At 39.0% G+C, this 18,425-nt stretch overlaps 1 protein-coding gene across 4 annotated transcripts in view; it reads left to right on the top strand.

Annotated features, from left to right (window-relative positions):
- Positions 1-1,099: 1,099 nt before the first annotated feature.
- akap9 (A kinase (PRKA) anchor protein 9) overlaps positions 1,100-18,425 on the top strand; it is a 65,348-nt gene continuing 48,022 nt past the window's right edge. For 3 of the 4 annotated variants that reach the window (XM_082522491.1, XM_082522494.1, XM_082522492.1), the window contains exons 1-5: positions 1,100-1,353; positions 10,457-10,729; positions 15,699-15,743; positions 16,342-16,404; positions 18,090-18,239. In XM_082522491.1, the coding sequence (XP_082378617.1) occupies positions 1,306-1,353; positions 10,457-10,729; positions 15,699-15,743; positions 16,342-16,404; positions 18,090-18,239 (579 nt within the window). In that variant the 5' untranslated portion in view covers positions 1,100-1,305. The remainder of the gene's footprint in view (positions 1,354-10,456; positions 10,730-15,698; positions 15,744-16,341; positions 16,405-18,089; positions 18,240-18,425) is intronic. The other variant, XM_082522493.1, reaches the window with a different exon arrangement.

Here is an 18,425-nt window from a genome sequence, read left to right on the forward strand (position 1 = left end):
ACTTAGTGTCTAAAGTAAATGTACTTATTATATAGAATATCACTTTTCAGAATCATGTATATATTGGATCATAATTTCTGATTCACTGATTTGTATATCACTTTATGAGTGCAAAGTACAGTAGTTGCAAAGAAAATATGGTAAAGTAGAAGCAGAATGTAGCTGTACATAGAAATACTTAATATGCTCTCATCCACTGGGCATCATTAAGCTTTACAGTACTCTGGTCCAAAGGCATTAGCGGGGCATGCCCAAGAACAGGATGCACAGTGGTTAAAATTAGTTAGAGTAAATCTATCCACTGTTTTTGGATACAGGGTTATACTTTTACTTTAATTATTATTTTGTTTTTGTTGTTTAGATATATACTAAAACTGTGTTGAATAAATTGTCATGTCACTCCTTCTTTTACTCAAAGTCAGAATCAGAGCTTGACAGTGACATAATTTTTTCAAATTAATTAGCTGGAAGTTGAATTTGGTATTCCCACCTCACCTGAAAACAAGTTTCTGTGAGAAAATTCAGCAACCATGCGAGAACTTGTGTAAGAAAACACTTTCATTTTTCAGTAGGTGGAGGTTTGCAATAAATAACAGATTCTGGTCATCAGCCAACAGACTTTTTAATGACAATATATATACACATATATCAAAATGTAATTTTTAACTTTGATTTTTTATAAATGAATTAAAGTATTTAAAAAACTTTTTCTAGTATTGTGTGGTCATACCAAAAAGTGATCACCTGCCAAAATATGATTTCCTGTATTTGCCTGCTGTTAGTGACTTGATGGGCTATAATCTGTCAAACATTCCTGACACTATTTGGGAGTTGTGGTCACTTTTCCACAATGTTACTTTTATATATCTTTTACTTATCCAGGAGTAAAAGTCCCGCTAACAATAAACATGTCTTTTTAAAGAGAGATATGGCTAAGAGGACAGCAGAAACAGTAACAACATAACATAATAGTTCTATATAGAAATTTGAAGTGGTAAAAAAAAGACGATCTTGTTTTGGACGGTATTTCTGACTGAGCGTGAACGCACCACCATTTGGCTGCCAGTGGGCGTGACTGTGAAGGCACCTACACTACGTCATCATTACTGGGTCTCATGTTTACGTGGAAAACATGGCGGCGGACTACCAACAAGGAGACAGCTAGTTAATGCCAGTGGAAGTCTCTGGGAGCGAGCCACGAGTCATATAGAGAGAGGGACATTTAGCGGTTAGCTTTTAAATTTCTCTCGCGGATACTTCGCATGAGGCAGTTTCTCTGTTTGTTTAGCCACAGGGACTGCGGGGATGGAAGACGAGGAGAGGCAAAAGAAGCTGGAGGCCGGCAAAGCAAAGGTATGATTCTCAGTTTTGGTGCTAGCACAACTCACTGACACTGCTCTCATTACTCTGAAGTAGCGACTTAATGCTGTCGACAACTTGTTTTGTCGCGGCCGGGGTCTGTCAGGCGCTTTTGCCCCCCCTTCCTTTCATTTTACGCTATCAGCTGTCGGACTCCGCAAACATGCGCCCTGCTTCGCACTGACAGCCGGGCATGGGGCGGGCGGGGTTGGGGTGGTTAGCATAGCCGCTGCTAGTCTCCTTTGTCATGCTGCATGTCTGCACTTACTAAAGTGTTTCCTTCTACTTTCCCGAAACCGACGTGCAGGTGTGCGCAGGCCACATTGCTACCTGGGATTTATAAACGCCACCTGAAGTGACACTGACTGACAGGCTGGTGTAACAGGATTTACAGGACATAACCCCACTGGCTAGAACCAGCATTGCCTCACACGCCAAACTTGTGCTTTATTAGCTGTCTTCTAGAAACGATAGCATCCACAAACTGGATCAACGTTTATATTAATCGACAGTGACACGGTACGCACTGCTCTTTCAGTTTTGGCTCGTGGTGCTTGTGGATGACCTTGCAGGAGCTCTGTTATCTGTTTTTATAGTCTGTATAACCCAAACATCTTGCGGGGGATGTGTTTTATCAAAAAAGATGTTTTCAAAGAGATCTTAGCAACATAATTACAAGCTGGCCAGACCAGCCTGTGGTGAGCATCTTCTTTCATATCATGAATACACCAGTGTCATGCTGCAAGCATGTGGACAATTAGATAAAGCGTATGTACAGTTGAGTGTTGCACTGTAGCCCTGAATGTTGCATTTTTATACATTCTTTCCTCAGCTGTCTGGATGCAAAAGCATATATACAAATAAGTTGATGCAGAGGCTTCTTAACAATCTTAATAATATTTAAGGAAAATCTTATTTGGAATGTTACCTGTCTAGTTTTCACGATCCTACTCTAAAGGTTCAGATGTGGGTCCAGTGTTAGATTTCATGGTGTATGCCAGTTGTTATGGACGTTGAAGCTGGGGAAAGCTTTGGGATGAATGTCGTTACTTATTTGACTGTAGTTATTTTAAGTTGCAAATTTTAAGACTGGAACATCAGCCTGAGCCATTAGATTGAGACCAAATGTTTATAAAGCACTTGTGTATTTCTAAAAATATTACCGTGCAGCACAAACTTGTAAAATCTTGTAAAGAGATTGTATCTGCAATCTTTGTACATAGGTCATGTGTTTATATATCTATTTATTTTTGTATTTTCCTTCTAGTGTGGGAAATAGGATCCTTAGGTTTGATTACGTCTTCTCTTTTACTCCAGGAGGGCCCTAATGAGAATGAGTCTCTACGAACTAAATTGTCGAGTCAGAAAGTGTCAAAACTGCTTAAATCAGGCAGTCTCTTAAAGGGAAATCCAGCCTCTTTCCATCCAGATGCTGCAGAGAAACATTCAGCATGCTGGTTTTTAAATTGCTTAAGCTCTCTGGTTTTTGCACCGCAGGGGAGACCGTCTCCCGGGTTATGACTTTGGTATTTTGGTTTATAAAAAGGCCCCTCTGTGGTGCAGGCTGTTTTTTTTCACACAATGCCAAATCACAATGTCCTCATGCAGTGAAGAAACCTCATGACATAATGTTTAACAGGGACTTCCAGAGCTGAGTCAGTCTATAAGATGTGGGGAGTGTTTACATTGTCTTCTGGCTTCCTCAATTTATGAAAAAACATTATTTTTTTCATGTATTTCCTGCCTGCCTGAAAAAGATGGTGCATTTCTGAAATCAGGTGAAGGAAAAGTTGATGTTGATATCTGAGTGAAAGGTAAACTGTCTGTCATCTATTGTGTAGCTCGTAGCAGGCGAGTGCCTACTGAGTCATACCAGACAATAAGCAAAGTGAATATTGTGGGCCGGTGTTGCCAGGCTTTTGTTTCAGGCTGTTGTGCGCAGATGCTTTGTTCATGTTTTGCTACAAAATGGAGCACACTGACAAGCGTGTTACTGGCATTCTGGTTTTATTCATTCAAGACTTTCACTGAGTTCTTCAGTTACATGAGTAGCATCTTCTTAGGCTCCCTGTATGAAAAACACTGCGCTGACTGCACTAATGTACTCAGGGTGGTGTAAGATTTTCTGTTGGGTTATAGAAACCCATGAACTCAGATATGGCACCTGTTCCTACACTTACTTTCTGTAAATCCCTCCCAATTTTCAAATCCAAACGTCACCTCTCATGTCACTTTGTAGTTGTGGGTAAATTATCTGTCTGTAGATATATCTGTCAGATGAAGAGTTTCTTTGTTTGTTTCCCTCCAATTAAGATTGACGCTTATTATATCTCCTTTTTTATGCTTACAGAGGTGTGCGTTTCCACTGAATGAAAGTACCTTCTTCGTGTTGTTTGTCACCCTGGTCTTTGGGATCAGTAGTACGTTGAACAGAGCTGATTTTTAATGAAACATCAGGGAATAATTTGGCTCAGGGGATGCTCATAATTCATAAAGGATTCTATGTGTATTTGTTTGTCTGCTTCTCCGATATGCAGCTATGCAACCTCAGGCTCTTTCTGCAGAATGAAGAATCACTGATATGCGTTTGTACTTTTGACAGATGAATACTGATGATTATCCACAAATAAAAAAGCAATACTACTATCTTAAAACATTTTATGCATCAGATATCTTTTAGAAGATTTATAGAATGTGTTTTTTCAGCCCTGGAGAGACAACATGCTGAACTACGTGTAAAGGATCATTTTAATTTCTCAGCATTCAAATAGCCTTAAAGCTCAGTGTCACCACCATCCATGCCAGGCAGTGTTGCAGGTTTTGACGACAGCAAAGATACAAGTTGAGCTACTTAACTGAGGCTTGAATAGTTAATCCTTCAGGCGACTAATCACAGGGATGCCCTGCATTGCCCTGTGTTATGAATGGAGTATAATCACCTTTACTTGATCTTATTATTTTCCTAAACTTGTACTGGAAAGTTTGATTTTTAGGGTGCAGTATTTAGTGTTTCTAATGCTTGACAAAGTACTAAATGCTTTGAAAACTTGTATTATGTCAGGCTGCACTGCTTCAGAAGGGATTGTCAGGTGATTAATTGAAGATGATGGTGTAGCAGCTGCACAGGTTAAATTGGCAACAGCCTGGATGATGACTAATTTTAATTTTCATTGTGGCTATTAAAATGTCAGTTCTTTTTCTTATATTAAGATATGTTATTGATTAAATGTATAAAAATGGGGAGTTTCAATGGTACTTACACGTAAGATTAAAGTGGGCTGTTTTTGGCACAACAATGAATAACTAATGTATTTATTGTCTTAATTTTTGATGGCAGAGAGATTATATTACATATTGATATGATAGCATCACACAGTTGCTTCAGATTGTTGGTTGCACATCCACTCATTCATTCATTTATCTGTTTTCTTACACTTATCCATTTCAGGGTCATAGGGGGCCACTGGGGCTCATCTCAGCTGCTGTTGGGGGATGGGAAGGGTACACACTGGATAGGTTGCCAGCCTGTTGTTGGGCTAACACAGAGACAGGAAACCATTCACTCTCACATTCACACCTTTGGCCAGTTAACCTAACCCCATGCATGACTTTGAACTCTAGTAGGAAGCCTGATAGAGCCCGCACAAGCAAAGGGAGAACATATAAACTCCACACAGAAAGGCGCCAGACTGGATTCACAGGGTCAAACAACATGCCAAAAGTGTCAAGTTTGTGTTTTCCTGTCAGTGTCTCATGTGTCCCTCTCTAATTGTATTTGCAGAATGACAATAAAAGCAATTTGATGAAGAAAAAATATTTTATGTATAAAAATTCTACTACAAATTATTAAAACTGCAGAAAAAAACACATTTATAAATGACACTTGAGAACATGCGGTATAGTGAATTTGAGATTTAGTGAGGGTAAAGACATGACATGCAATAATGCTTCAGGATATTATCCTGAATGCCATCATACATTCCAGCTGATCCAGCATATACTTTGAGCTGCTGAGCTTGAGATTTGATAATTGTAGAAAAATGGTTGATACCATGCTTTTATTTATTTATTTATTTATTTATTTTTTATTTTTATTTTTTTAAAGAGTGAAGCAGCACCAGTTCAGGGTGGAAAGATTTGATTATTATTTTTCAGCTTTTCCGGTAAAATAATCGTGTGCACTCCACTGGTCTCTGATTTATCTTGTTTGAGTTTTGGTGTTTGCTTATAGCATTTCTGTGTTGCTTTCTGCACTGAGCTGTTTCTGGGGTGTTTGTTAGAAGAGCTGAAGGATACCTCAGTCCTTCTGGCCTAACTCTTGTTTTTAAAAGGTAAAGACATGTAGAGCTATTAAAATAATGCATAGCTGATAAATAATACCTGCAAATTAAATTGACAGACTGTCACATTTTTTATTTTCTGTTGTATTTCTGGACCAACAGTGTTTCAAAAGGGGAAAAAAAGCTAAGTCCTTTGAAAGTGAGCAGGAGGAGGCGTGTATGTGGCCGCTGGCATTGAATTGCCTCATACTGTGCCTTTGATTCGCTCTTGTTACCATGGTTAGCAAACTGTTCACTGACAATACAGTAGGTACACGTGTTGTCACAGGATAAACCACTGAAAGGACATTGCTTAAAGCAGTCCTGGAAGAGACCGGAGTACAGTTTTCAACCTGTGTCATGTCCTGTGTGTTACATGTGTTGTGGCCATTGCACTGCCGTGTTTAAAACCCCTTTAACGTTTCACAGATGTAGCACCAGCTGGATAAGGGGTGATAAACCAGGTGACGCAGAGGTGGTTCAGTTACTGTTAGGTTTTATTTCAACCTGAAGTCAAATGTGTGCATTCAGCTTAGCAGTAGCTACGAATGTGTGCAGAGGATTTACACCCTGAAGTAGCACAGTGTTGACTCACACTGTGCTGCTGGCTCTCTCATTGGCACATGACATGAGGAGCTGTGAGCTTCCTCTCTGGGGTACAGTGGAGTGATGTTTTTTTTTTTAGGGATGTTGTGAATTCTTTTAGCTGTGTGTCTGACTGACCTGAAACCATAGAAATCCATTTAGGTATTTAAGTCTGACACACTGTTATTGTATTAGTCATACGTAAGCATCACATTAACTAAGCTAATTTTTCACTTGGTGACAATAAGTCAAACATTTGTGTGCAGTCATTATAGAGCTGGAGCTTTCAGTGTCTGAGAAACCAATGACTTTTATACAGCGTCAGTTAAGAGAAGCTAAACAGTTACTAGGATTTGTCAGCTGTGAACTTTGCAAGGCTGTTCAGTTATATACTGATGTACCACTTTACTAGGCATCCCTGAGAAATACACTCTGCAGCCACTTTATTAGTATCAGTTTCTGCTGTGATGTGCCAGGACCAGAATTTGGCATAAACAACATGAAAGCATGGATCCATGCTGCTTGGTGTGGTGGTGTTGCTGTAATAGTGTGGGGGATATTTCCTTGGCACAGTTTGCTCCTCTTAATACCAACTGAGCAATGTTTAAATGTGGCAGCCTTCCTGAGTATTGTTGGTCACCATGTCCATCTCTTTATGGTCAAAGTGAATCTTCCATGTCACAAATCTCAAATCCTTACTGTACTCAATTGGTATCAACAGTCACTAGATATGAATCTGTTCAAGCACCTTTTGAATGTTTGAAATTCTGCAAAAACGGTGTGATGAAATTATGTCAATGTGGACTAAAATCTCTGAGAAAACTTTCGAACACCTTGTTTAATCTGTGTGTAAAGAGTTAAAGCAGTTCCGAAGGTAAAAGCGGACCCAATCCAGGACTTTAAACCAGCTTTGACTTTTTCACTTTTGGTGGAAGTTGTCAAAAAGGTGGTAATTAAGCTTTATTATGCTGTGTTTATCATTGATAAATCATACAAAGCTACTTTACTAAAGTAGTCCAAGAACAAAGAATAGCTTTAAAAATGCCGCCTTGAAAACAAAAAACTGAACCTGACATTATCCACTATTTACTATCAGATATATATTAAAACAAACGTGCCTGTGTAAATGTTTTCTGACAGCAGATGGTGATACACCTACGTAATTTCTGCTTTCCCAGATGGTATTAGAGCGACGCAGGCTTCACTACTCCATATGCTCAGCCATTGCTCTGCTCTACTCAGCCAAATAGGGCAGCTTGCTATGAGCTCAGTGAAAGGCCGGTGGTTCCCTGGACTCATGAGTGATGGTGCTCATGTACAGCAGACCTGCCAGCAGAAATCACCTTGTTTCTCTGAAGTAGGATAGCTTCCATACTGTATGAGTGGCATTCATTCATATTTCATTCTGTGTCCTCTGGTATTTAAAGCTTGTGGGTATGCTTGGACAAGATGTGGGTCATGCGTGGAGGTGCAGAGGCAGAGATCATGAGCCCTTTGAGCTTTTAAGCTATTTATTGTAGGTGGGGAACATGAAGACAACACCCACTCTCGGCTCTGTGTCAGCCTCTGACCTTTTGTGCAGTATCACCAAATGAGCAGTCACAAAGTGCCCACTTACATGCCAACTTTAAGCTGCTGCTACAGGAGTGGGGTGCATAAAACCGCTGATGCAGGTCTAAGGCTGAGCGGTCGACTGTACTGTACTCTAAAGTGTGCTTCACCATTCGTGCACATGCGCTTGCGTGCAGGATTACAGAGAGACTAATGGACGAACACCCTCAGTACATTTTACATTTTATGTCCCTTTGTTATATTATGTTATTAACTTTGTTTGCTTTTAATCCTACATCTACACACATGGCTTCTGTGAAAGGAGCATTTCTTTTTATAAGAATTATTACTATTTATCTGTTTAACCTTTCATCTTTTTTACTACTTTTTAATACATCCATCCATCTGTTCTCTTCTGCTTATCATTATCTGGGTTGTGGGGAAGCTGGAGACTATCCTACTATAGGTCGAGAGGCGGGGTACACCCTGGATAGGTCGCCAAGCTGTCGCAGGGCTAACACAGATAGACAGGCACCCATTTCTACTCACATTCAAACCTATTGGCAATTTAGAAATCACCAGACCCCACTAACTGCATGCCTTTGAACTGTGGGAGCAGCACGGTGGCACAGTGGTTAGCACTCACAGCAAGAAAGTCTTGAGTTCAATTCCACCATCAGGCCAGAGTCTTTCTGTGTGGAGTTGCATGTTCTCTCCATGTTTGCATGGAAAAATGCTTTTAGATCAACTTTTCATAACAATCTATGTAACAGTTGTTGCAATTTTGCTATGAAGTACAAACATCAACCGGATTTGTAGTCAGGATCTGCATCTGTTTAATCAGCATCTGTGGCAAAAAAAATAGTCCTTAGTGTCACTTTATGTGGATTTAGATTTGTGATCCACATTTGCAAATATTGACCTAACTGACCCTCTCCTAAAAGTCCTAAAAGTAAAACAAAAGACCCCCAAAGAATAAATGCCAACATAATTTGAGAAATATTCGAGAAATATCATGACTGCAGGTGTCATTTTGATGATATTGATCACTGTCTCTCACCCGTGACCTGTGATATTTCAATGCAACTAACGGAATTTTTATTTAAATTCTCTTGTTTTGTCTTTCCTTTACTCACTAAAACTTCAAAGATATCAAAGTTTATTTTCCCTCTAAATATTTTAAACATCTACTATTTTCCCAAAGTCTATGAGTAATTCTCATGATTTCAATAATGACCAAAATAATTACATAAGTCACAGAGTAGCCCTGCTTTGTAAGGCTGATGTAGAATCTAGGTCATTTTTAACATTTCATTATTTTCTTCATTGTAACCTGTCAACATGTGTTGATTACTCAAAGTGAAGCCCTGCTTTTTTCTTTTTCTTTTTTTTTTTTAATCCAAGTCACTTTGACCATCTGGAAGAGCACGTTGCTCACAGCTGTGACATCTGTTGTAAGGTGCAGGGGCATTTCTCAGGTGAGCAGGCTGTCTGTACGTCAGCAGTGGTGTACTGCTGCTGGTGTACCCCCTGCTTTGCTCACTCTGCAACTTTTTTGCCGTTACCTGCATAATAAATTTCAGCAGTATCAACTGTTCAGGCTGTTTAATTAGGATCATATTTACATGATCAAGCAGAATATATTTTTATTTGTAAGTGAGAAATAAAGATTGTGTACGAACATTAAGTGTTGTTGTAGTGCAAGCATGTTTTTGTTTTGTTTTTTGTTGTCCCAAAAATATCTGCTTGGATTATTTAATTAGTAGGTTTGTTACAGAAATTGTTCACAAAGTATTTTACAGTTTAAAAAATTTCATAGCAGATGTGATTCTGAAATGTGGGAATTAATTGATTTATGTATTTTATTGACATTTTTTTAAGTCATTAAAAAATGTTTTGTTTAAATAAGACACATTAAAGAAGTTTGTAGTTTATGGCTCTTGTTTCTCTGTGGAGTGATAGGATAGTGACCAGGAGAGGCCGATCAGCACGATGCTTAGAAAGATTAGAGGATAGGAACATTTAGCACACATGTTTCATCTTATTAAACAGATCAATGTGGCGATAGGCGTTTGCACTCATATTGATTTAGAAATGGATTTAAAGTCACTTTTCAGGAACCCAGAGGCCGTGAGTTTGTTTCAGATAAATAAATGGAAATAGTTGTGAAGACAGCGTAACATGTTGCTGGTTGTTCACAGTGATCATTGACATAGTTTAAAAATCCCTTCAGTCGGGATTAGCACCTGGCACAGCAAGAGGCATGTGCCGAGTCATATGGAGACGGGGAGGGAGGATTCACTCAGAGAAACAAGATCGCGCGTTTGGGGCAAACAAATGTTTCGCTTGAGTTTCACTAAACTGTGTCGGCTCAGAGTAGGTTCATACATCATTTAAATTTTCAGAAGCATTGAGTTAGAGGTGCTAATAGCTACGGTGAGGCAGGTGGTTTACGATGTAATGTTTGAACATGTGGGTCAGATAAACAAAGATCTGACTGGAAGCTACAACTTTTAAACCTGAATTACACCAACACTTAAATAGCTGTTTTGTTTGATAATTCTTTTTCATTTTCAAGGACCAGCTTGAAGCAGAAGTTTTTATGTTTAACACTAAACGTTTTCCTTTTTCTATGCCCCCAGTTGGCTGAGTACCGCCAGAGAAAAGCTCACGCCGACTCCCAGAAGAAACAGAAAAAGAAGAAGAAAAAGAAGCCAGGCGAGGATTCGGAGGGGCATTCACAGGGAAGGGTGGAGGTTGAACTGAATCAGTCTGTGGGAGGAGAGGAGGTCACAGGTGGAGGACAAGATGGATCACAAGAAAGAAACAGAGACCCACACACCACGGAGTTTACCTTCACCAAGACGCTCAGGAGTGGAGAGACTGTCAGGCATGACCAGACGTACAACATAGAGGTAGATACTAGTTTTATTGCCATTTCTCAACTGTCACGCAAATATGCTCATAAGATCTCAGTGAGGACTCTGATTATTTTTAAGTTGCCACATCCTGAGTACAATTCTAATGTTACCTATTAATTTCCTTTCAGATATCAAACTTGTGATTTAGCTCTGATTTAGTGGAATGAATAGATAATGTTGCCCTGAACTGTGTCTCCAGCAACACTTATAATCAGAGTTTCTAAACAGTCTCTAAATTAAGCCTTTCAGGGGAATATTCAATTTTTTTGGCACAATCTATTAGCGGTTCGTCTATAGTCTTTTTTTCTTTTTTAACACGTTATTATTCCTCAGAAAGCACACTCCTTGTGCGCCTCCTGCACTCAGACACTCCTGAAATTTTTAAAGACCATTTAATGGCTTTAATTTTTTATTCATAACAAGCACTTATAAGAGCTCACAGAAAAGGCAGTGTAATGATGAAAGCTCTGTGTGGGGAGGGGGCGGGGAGATGGTCGTTGCTCCCTTGAGCCTAATGAGCCCTCCTTAGCTGTCATGACAACCAGAGCACAGGGCGCTGATTTCGTAATTTCAGGATTAAAAAAAAAAGTTAATAAATGCAGTTACAAAAAAATTTTTTTTGGCAGAACTGATTCTGATTCTTTAGTTCTTACAAAGCATCTAATTATGGAGACGTTCAACAAAGACCATGACCAAGTATATACCTCTAACTTAAAGGATCCACCATGCTTAGGTGGTCTATCTGCCCAAAAGTTCATATTGAGCTGCTTCAAGTTTTGACTTTATTCTTGTCCGACCAGTTTGCCTGGCTGTTTGAAGCCCCAGCCATTTGACTGGCTTGCTGTGCTGACAGCTCTGTTGTGACTCCAACTCAGAGCTAAAGGCCCAGCTTGAAAATCTTTGCATTGTCCTTAATATGTAACACATTCTGACCTGATTTGGATTTGAAACATTTCTAAACATTTTAAAAATCATATATTAAATTAATATAAGAACACTGTAGTCATAAAAGAATGGACATAGTCAGCAGGAATACTCATGTAGATGATGGTCATGATGGTCATTTGGTGTTGAGATACAAGATAAGATCCCTCACACCATTATACCACCTGAACTGGATCCATGCTTTCTTGTTGTTTACGTGAAATTCTGACCCTACAATCTAAATTTCGCAGCAATTTTAGCCTCAGTTTCCTGTTCTCAGCTGATGGGAGTGATGCCCAGTGTGGTTTTTCTGAAATTCTCAGACGAGCCTGTCTGGCGCCAACAACTGTGCCACATTTAAATCAGTTTTCTGGCGATTAACTGCGTGTGTACGTCAATATCAATATATTTACTAAAAACTGGAAGTAGATGATAAATTGCTTCCATTATTTTATTTTTTAATGAAATATACACAGTATGAGCATGACTACAGTTCGTCTTCAGTGTTAGTGCTGTTTTAAAGCTGTTTTTGACGGTGTCTGACATTCTTACGATATCGTAGTTACTTAGGTTACTGACAGATAATTTCATCAAGCATGCCATGCTTTCTAAATAGTTAATTTCATATTCAAATAAATAAAATATTTTTGCACACTTCCAAGCCTGATTTTCTTTGGGTGTAAACCTTACAAGCTTACATAACCTTTCATTCTGCACTGAATTCCTATATTTTATTAAAATCGAGTCTCAACACTCCTGAAAAATAAATATTCATCCACCGTTCGGTAGAAACTCAATCTAAAGCAGTTTTTTAAAATATGTGGACCTGAGGGTTCTTAAACGTTTTTTTTTTTTCTTTTTCATTCGAGCCCTCTCAGTTTCTTTTAACAGCCACTCTTTCCCTGAACCCTCTGCACATTTCATGCAGCACATGCCCACAAAATACAGGGTTGCCATGGAAACAGACAATTGCCTTTTAAACAGATTGAGATGTGACGGTCTGTGCGACCAGTTCCTGTGGCCTTGCAGCACTTTTCAGCAGACCTTAAGGTTGGCTGAATGCCTCCGTGTTTCATCCACATTTCTTTACCTTGGAGCAACAAATATCTGTCTCCATTACAAAAGACCCAGATAAACTAATTAACTCCTGCCTGGACGGGGGCTGCTACACATCAACAACAAATGAAACATGAATTTTAAGACACTGAATGATACTGAGGGGATTGTGGGATTTTTTTTTTTTTTTTTTTTTGATGATAAATTGAGTCGCTTAAAGTAAAATGGTTTGGTTGTTTGTTTTTTCTTTTTCTTTTTTAAAATTCTGTCTCACATTTTTTTTTCCCTTATCCCAGACTAACTGCTCATGGGGCTTGTGGTGGAAAGGAAGGGTTGCCTGGAAACACAACAGCATCAGTGTTTTCCGCTGTCAAGCATCTCAAAGAGTTTTAAACCCAAATATGAGTGGGTTGACTAATTGGTGCCTCTTAGACCTTTGCATAATACTCTTTGCATCAGTGGAAACTGTCATGCAGCAAAAGAACTGTGATATTAATCATGTCTGTGTGTGGAATTTCAATCGATTTGAATGCGAGGGGGCAGTTTAATGAGTCCACACACAAAAAACTAAAAAACTGATTTAAATGAGGTTGATCTTTACTTCAGTGTTGTCCGCTTGTGCACCTTGACACCACTTCCAGGACTCTGTGCCTTGTTCTGACCTCTTTCTTGCACATGGACCATTTCAACAAAGTAAATTGCACAAACCTCTAATTAAGTGACAAACTAACCTGAAGTGATAATAGCTGCGCTTGGTTCTGTAGGCAAATACGCAGTGTCCAAGAGGATGGTGACTTAGGGCTGGAACATAAACATTGGCTTGTTGTTTTTCCTGCACTTCAATTTTCTATTCAGTTTCATTTTTATGGCATCAGTTCAGAAAGCGCTTTATCCTAGAAGGCACAAATATTCTATGCTATTAGAGAAAAGTCCCCTATGAGCAGCACTTGGCAATAATGAGAAAGGGAGATCCATTTCAACAGGAAGAGACGTGCAGCAGAATCAGGCTTGGGGAGGGGCAGGGCCATCTGCTGCAACAGGTTTGGGGCTGAGGGGAAAGATGAGACAGAAAAGAAGAAGCATAGAGTTATTGTGAACGGGCCCCCCAGGGTCAGTGAAGGCTTCCGTTGTAATATCCTGAGGCTTCTGAGGGAAAACATTTAATGCCAGATGTTAAAAATGCCAAACAGCAGGTTGCCAGTGTGTCCCTACTCACACTGAATTGAAATTGCAGGCATTTTTGGGTAAAACAATGCAATCTTCAATTTCCAGATTTGGGTCCATGAGACTTGGTTCTCTTTCCCAATAAGAAATTCAGTTTGCAAGTTTGAAATGACACAGTGGAGGCGATCCCTCACGCATTACAGGTGTGCACAAGTATTCAGAACAGGACTTCACCAACGATCTTACACTACTAATACATTACTTTGGCATTAATTCACAGCATGGCCTTAGATGCACAGTAACAAAATTACTTGTTAACAATAAAAACTTTAAGCTATGGCACAGATCCCTTTCCTGATTTTTTTTTTTCTTCGTTTTTTCCTTTTAGTGTTTAAAAGTATTATACAGAAAAATGTTAGAGCCGCAGTGATTCCGCTGTAGAAGCATGTATGGGTAGAAACGAGGTTAGATTGAAACAAGCCTGACTGCTCATTACTGCTTTGAAAATCAAGCTCCGGTTACTCAGTTGGGTCTGACATACTCTCAGCTTTAATCTCACTCTGGCTGAGGAGGCTTGTGTTAGCATGTCGTTCCCACAGATGCCTGCAGAGAGTCGATGGTAGGAGCTGCTGTTCCTGTGTTGGCTTTAACTTCCTCTTTACTGTCACGTTCTAATCTTTTCATAAAATAAAAATGAAAGTAATTTTCATGTCTCTGAAAAGTTGTAGACCACTCTGTTCCTCACAAAATGAAGAGTGCACGTTACCCTAAACACAGCTGAGGTGTTGTTCAAGTTCTTCTTCTGCTCTGCCCTAGTACAGTTTGAATTTATGACCCAGGAATGAACTCACGAAGAGATTTTAATAATGGTGCTCATTAGAGGTGGGAATCACCATATATAACGCGCGATACGATATTATTGCGATACGATATTATTGCAATTTTTAAAAATATTTTGCGATATTCAGATTCTGTACATAAAGGTAAACTTTATCAATATTCATTTTATCTAAGATCAAAGTCTCACACTCAGTCTTTCTCTCATTTCAGTCAGTTTTATTGTTGACAAACTGAACGGTTTGTATTACATACTAGTCCAACTTAACTGAATGCAACCATCTGGTACAATTATAGCTATTCTGAACTATGCAATTTATGATAACTATGCAGCCCATTCAGCAACTGAAGAATTTGAAAGTAAATTAAAACAAAATATAATTTTACATTAAATAAAAAAGTTTTAAACTTAATTAAAATAAAACATGTCTTAAATTAAAAGAAGTAAACTGTCATGTTTATTGCTGCCAAAAAACAAGTTAAACACATTTGGACAGTGAAGGAATGTCAGGATTCTTGCTCAGAAAAAGGATCAACATGCTCTGAAGTCAGAGTTCCAGTCCACAAAAACTTTTTTTGTAACAAAATATCGATTTCTGCTGTCCCTGTATCGATACATTATTAGCAAACAGAATATCACGATACTACACAGTATCGATTTTTTCCCCCACCCCTAGTGCTCATTAAACTGCAGGAGTGAGAAAAGAGCTCTAACACAAGTACCCCAGCCCCATGCTTGAATGCAGAGTGCATACAGAAATAGGAGATATGGCAGACACTCATTCTAATGCTGAACATTTTGGAATTCTAAACAAAGTAATAAAGTTTCAGGAATTGCAGTAACTAATGTAACTGTTTTTCATGTCAGGACAACATTTGCAAGAATTAAAATGATTTAAAAAAAGTGAAGTGAATGGTTGTGATTGAAATCGTTTGTTTTATGTGGCTAATGTGTTGGTTTTATTCATTTTTTGTGTTGCAGCCAGAGAGTGAAGTTTCCACCACTGCAGAGGATTATTCCTCAGAGGTGAGACTTCTTGTAATATAAATCCTCACTTTTTCACAGAAATGTCACACCTGTAGCATGTATGTAGGATCACTTGTGTTTTAATTAACTCCCTTAGCTACAGTTCCACATTTTGTCATTTTATTTGATCATTTTCTTGGAGTCTCTTGGATATTATTTGGGTTTCCAGTGAAAATGGAAACTGTAAATCATAAGACACAGTGCGATGTTCTCTTTGTTCCTCTTAGCCACTTAATAGTTCAGGAAATATTCTTTGTGGATAAATCGCTTCTCCTCTCATACTGTGTCCTTGCCAGCTGCTGCACACTTTCTTGGACAATAACTGAAATCTGTATTTTTTTTGTTTTGTTTTTTGTTGCTTAATAACACTACATTTTAAATCATTAACAGCCTCTGTTGACTGAGTCTGTAAGATGATTTTATGTTTGACTAGATGGAGAAAAAAAGCAAATTAGGGTATAATTCAAATGTGACTTTAGTTAATGCTTTTAAATAAATGCTTTAGGCTATTTTGGAGAGATTAAACTCTAAAATTATGAGCTCCTCTGTTGCATTTCCCCGATCTTAATGTTTGACGGATAGCCTTGTGAATTAACAGGTAAATGGATGCCTTGATGAGATCACAGAGCACCAAATGATGTCTTCAAAGGATTTTATCTGGGTACAGTAATCTGATCGAGCAGTTCTTTCAGCTCTGCTTTGGCCTTGCTAACACTTGCTGCTGGACCTGACTCTGTTTGCTAAATATTTTAATCTCCTGTAATATTTCCTATAACCCACTAACCACACTTGTTATGTGCCGTACCTGTATGTATGTGAAGTATTTGAAAAGGGAGATGTGGAAAAGAAAAAGAAATCATTACTGTTATAAATGACAAATTTGAAAGCCCAAAAGATGTTTCGACTGAACAGAGGTTTGTGACATAGCTTAGGCGTGAATTCTTTGAAGTTGAGATACGGTGGAAGATTAGAGCACAGAAGGTGTTACACAAAGAGCCGTTTTCTTTTAAGTCACCGAGGTGATGTTCGAACTGAGACAGAAACCGGAGAGCTGCTGATCAATACAGCTGAGACAGTGAAACAGCAAAACCAGAAATGTGGTTTCAAGTGCAAAAAGACTTACAGGAGAATACTGAGGATAAACGAAAGACCAAATCAAAGACAAACTATGGGATTAAATGTTGACAGAAGTCTTTTTTTCTTCTTTGCTACAACCCTTTTACATAAAACAGAATCATTAAAGAAAAATCTAATCTTCTTCCCGAATAGAAAACCTTCAACTAAACTTAATAAGAGTATCTTTTGTGTATTCACTGATGAAAGAAAAGATTGGAAAACTTTTTCTTTCAGCAAAAAAAAAAGTTTAATTACAGTGACGTGATCTGTCCCTCTTGTGATTGTTAATAAATCTGAAGAGTTTGACGACTGAGGTTTGTTATCCAGCCTTTTGAAATATGGCAGACAAAGAAATTGAAGGAGGGGAGGAAAAAAATCAGATTTAGATCAAAGCATTTAGCTATCCGAGTTATTGTGGGATGAACCTTCTCCATACCAGAAGATTGCATTTGGGAGTGGGAAAGAGGAAGACCACAGATTCATGGATGTAGTGAAGAACGTGTTGAGGGTCCGTGTGATAGAGGGGGATAGTAGGGATGGGGTGAGATGGAGACAGATGATCTGGTTACATGCAAGCCTTTTTCTGCTGTTCATCGATGAAAATAATAATAATCGATAATGGTTACATTGAAGCCTTTTTTAATTACTATTTTTTTGCCTTTATTAGTACAGTGAAGTGGAGAGATGGAGTGGGAGGGGGCACACAGCAGAAGGTTGCAGGTCAAAGTTGAACCCAAGCTGCTAAGTTTAGCACAGAGTAAGATGCTCACCTGCTCAACCTGTGAGCTAAACCGGCGCTCAGTTCTCATTCTTTTAACACAGAAAGTAGATCAGTAATTGGTCAGTAAGGGAGCTGATGGAAAAATGAACCTTATAGGCAGAATCGTAAAAACATGGGTCTCAGCAGAAACTTATAAATATTCATACCCGCCTCATTAAAGGCCTCATTAACTCCTAATCTAATTCGAATTCTGAGCCTTTCTACGATTCAGTAAAACGTATCATTTACAGTAAGTTTCAAGGCTGTGTCGTTTTGAATAACAATGCTTTGAAACCTCAATAGGTAATAAATATGCATTATATTTTGTGCATTTGCTTTCATGTTGCTTATCTCATCTAACTTGAAAGCTGTTGCTATTTGGTGGCGACTAACTGCTAAGCTTGTTCTAAAACCTTATCGTCTATTCCTGTGAATGCCATATTGGTTCTTCATGGTATTTTCCTGCTCAGGAGGAGGTGGAGTCCCTGCAACAGGTGACAAAAGGTGGTACGAGGCAGGATTTGGAGGATGCGCTAGAGGCCAAGACGCGGGCAGTGGAGGAGCTGAGTCGAGAGCTTGACGAAATCAGGTCTGCGTTTGGTGCAGAAGGCATGCAGCAGGTAAGGATTTTTAGCACAACGCTGTTCTTCTGCTGCTTCTTCTCCTCCCTGCTTCCTTTAGAGGTCGCCACAGTGGATGGTCTGCCTCCATCTCACCTGATCCCCAGCATCCTTTTCTGTCACACCAACCCTCTGCATGCCCTCCTTCACTACATCCATGAATCTCCACTGTCGTCTTCCTCTTTC

Source organism: Aulonocara stuartgranti, assembly GCF_965226115.1.
Source record: "Aulonocara stuartgranti genome assembly, chromosome: 22".
NCBI classification, from domain to species: Eukaryota; Metazoa; Chordata; class Actinopteri; order Cichliformes; family Cichlidae; genus Aulonocara; species Aulonocara stuartgranti.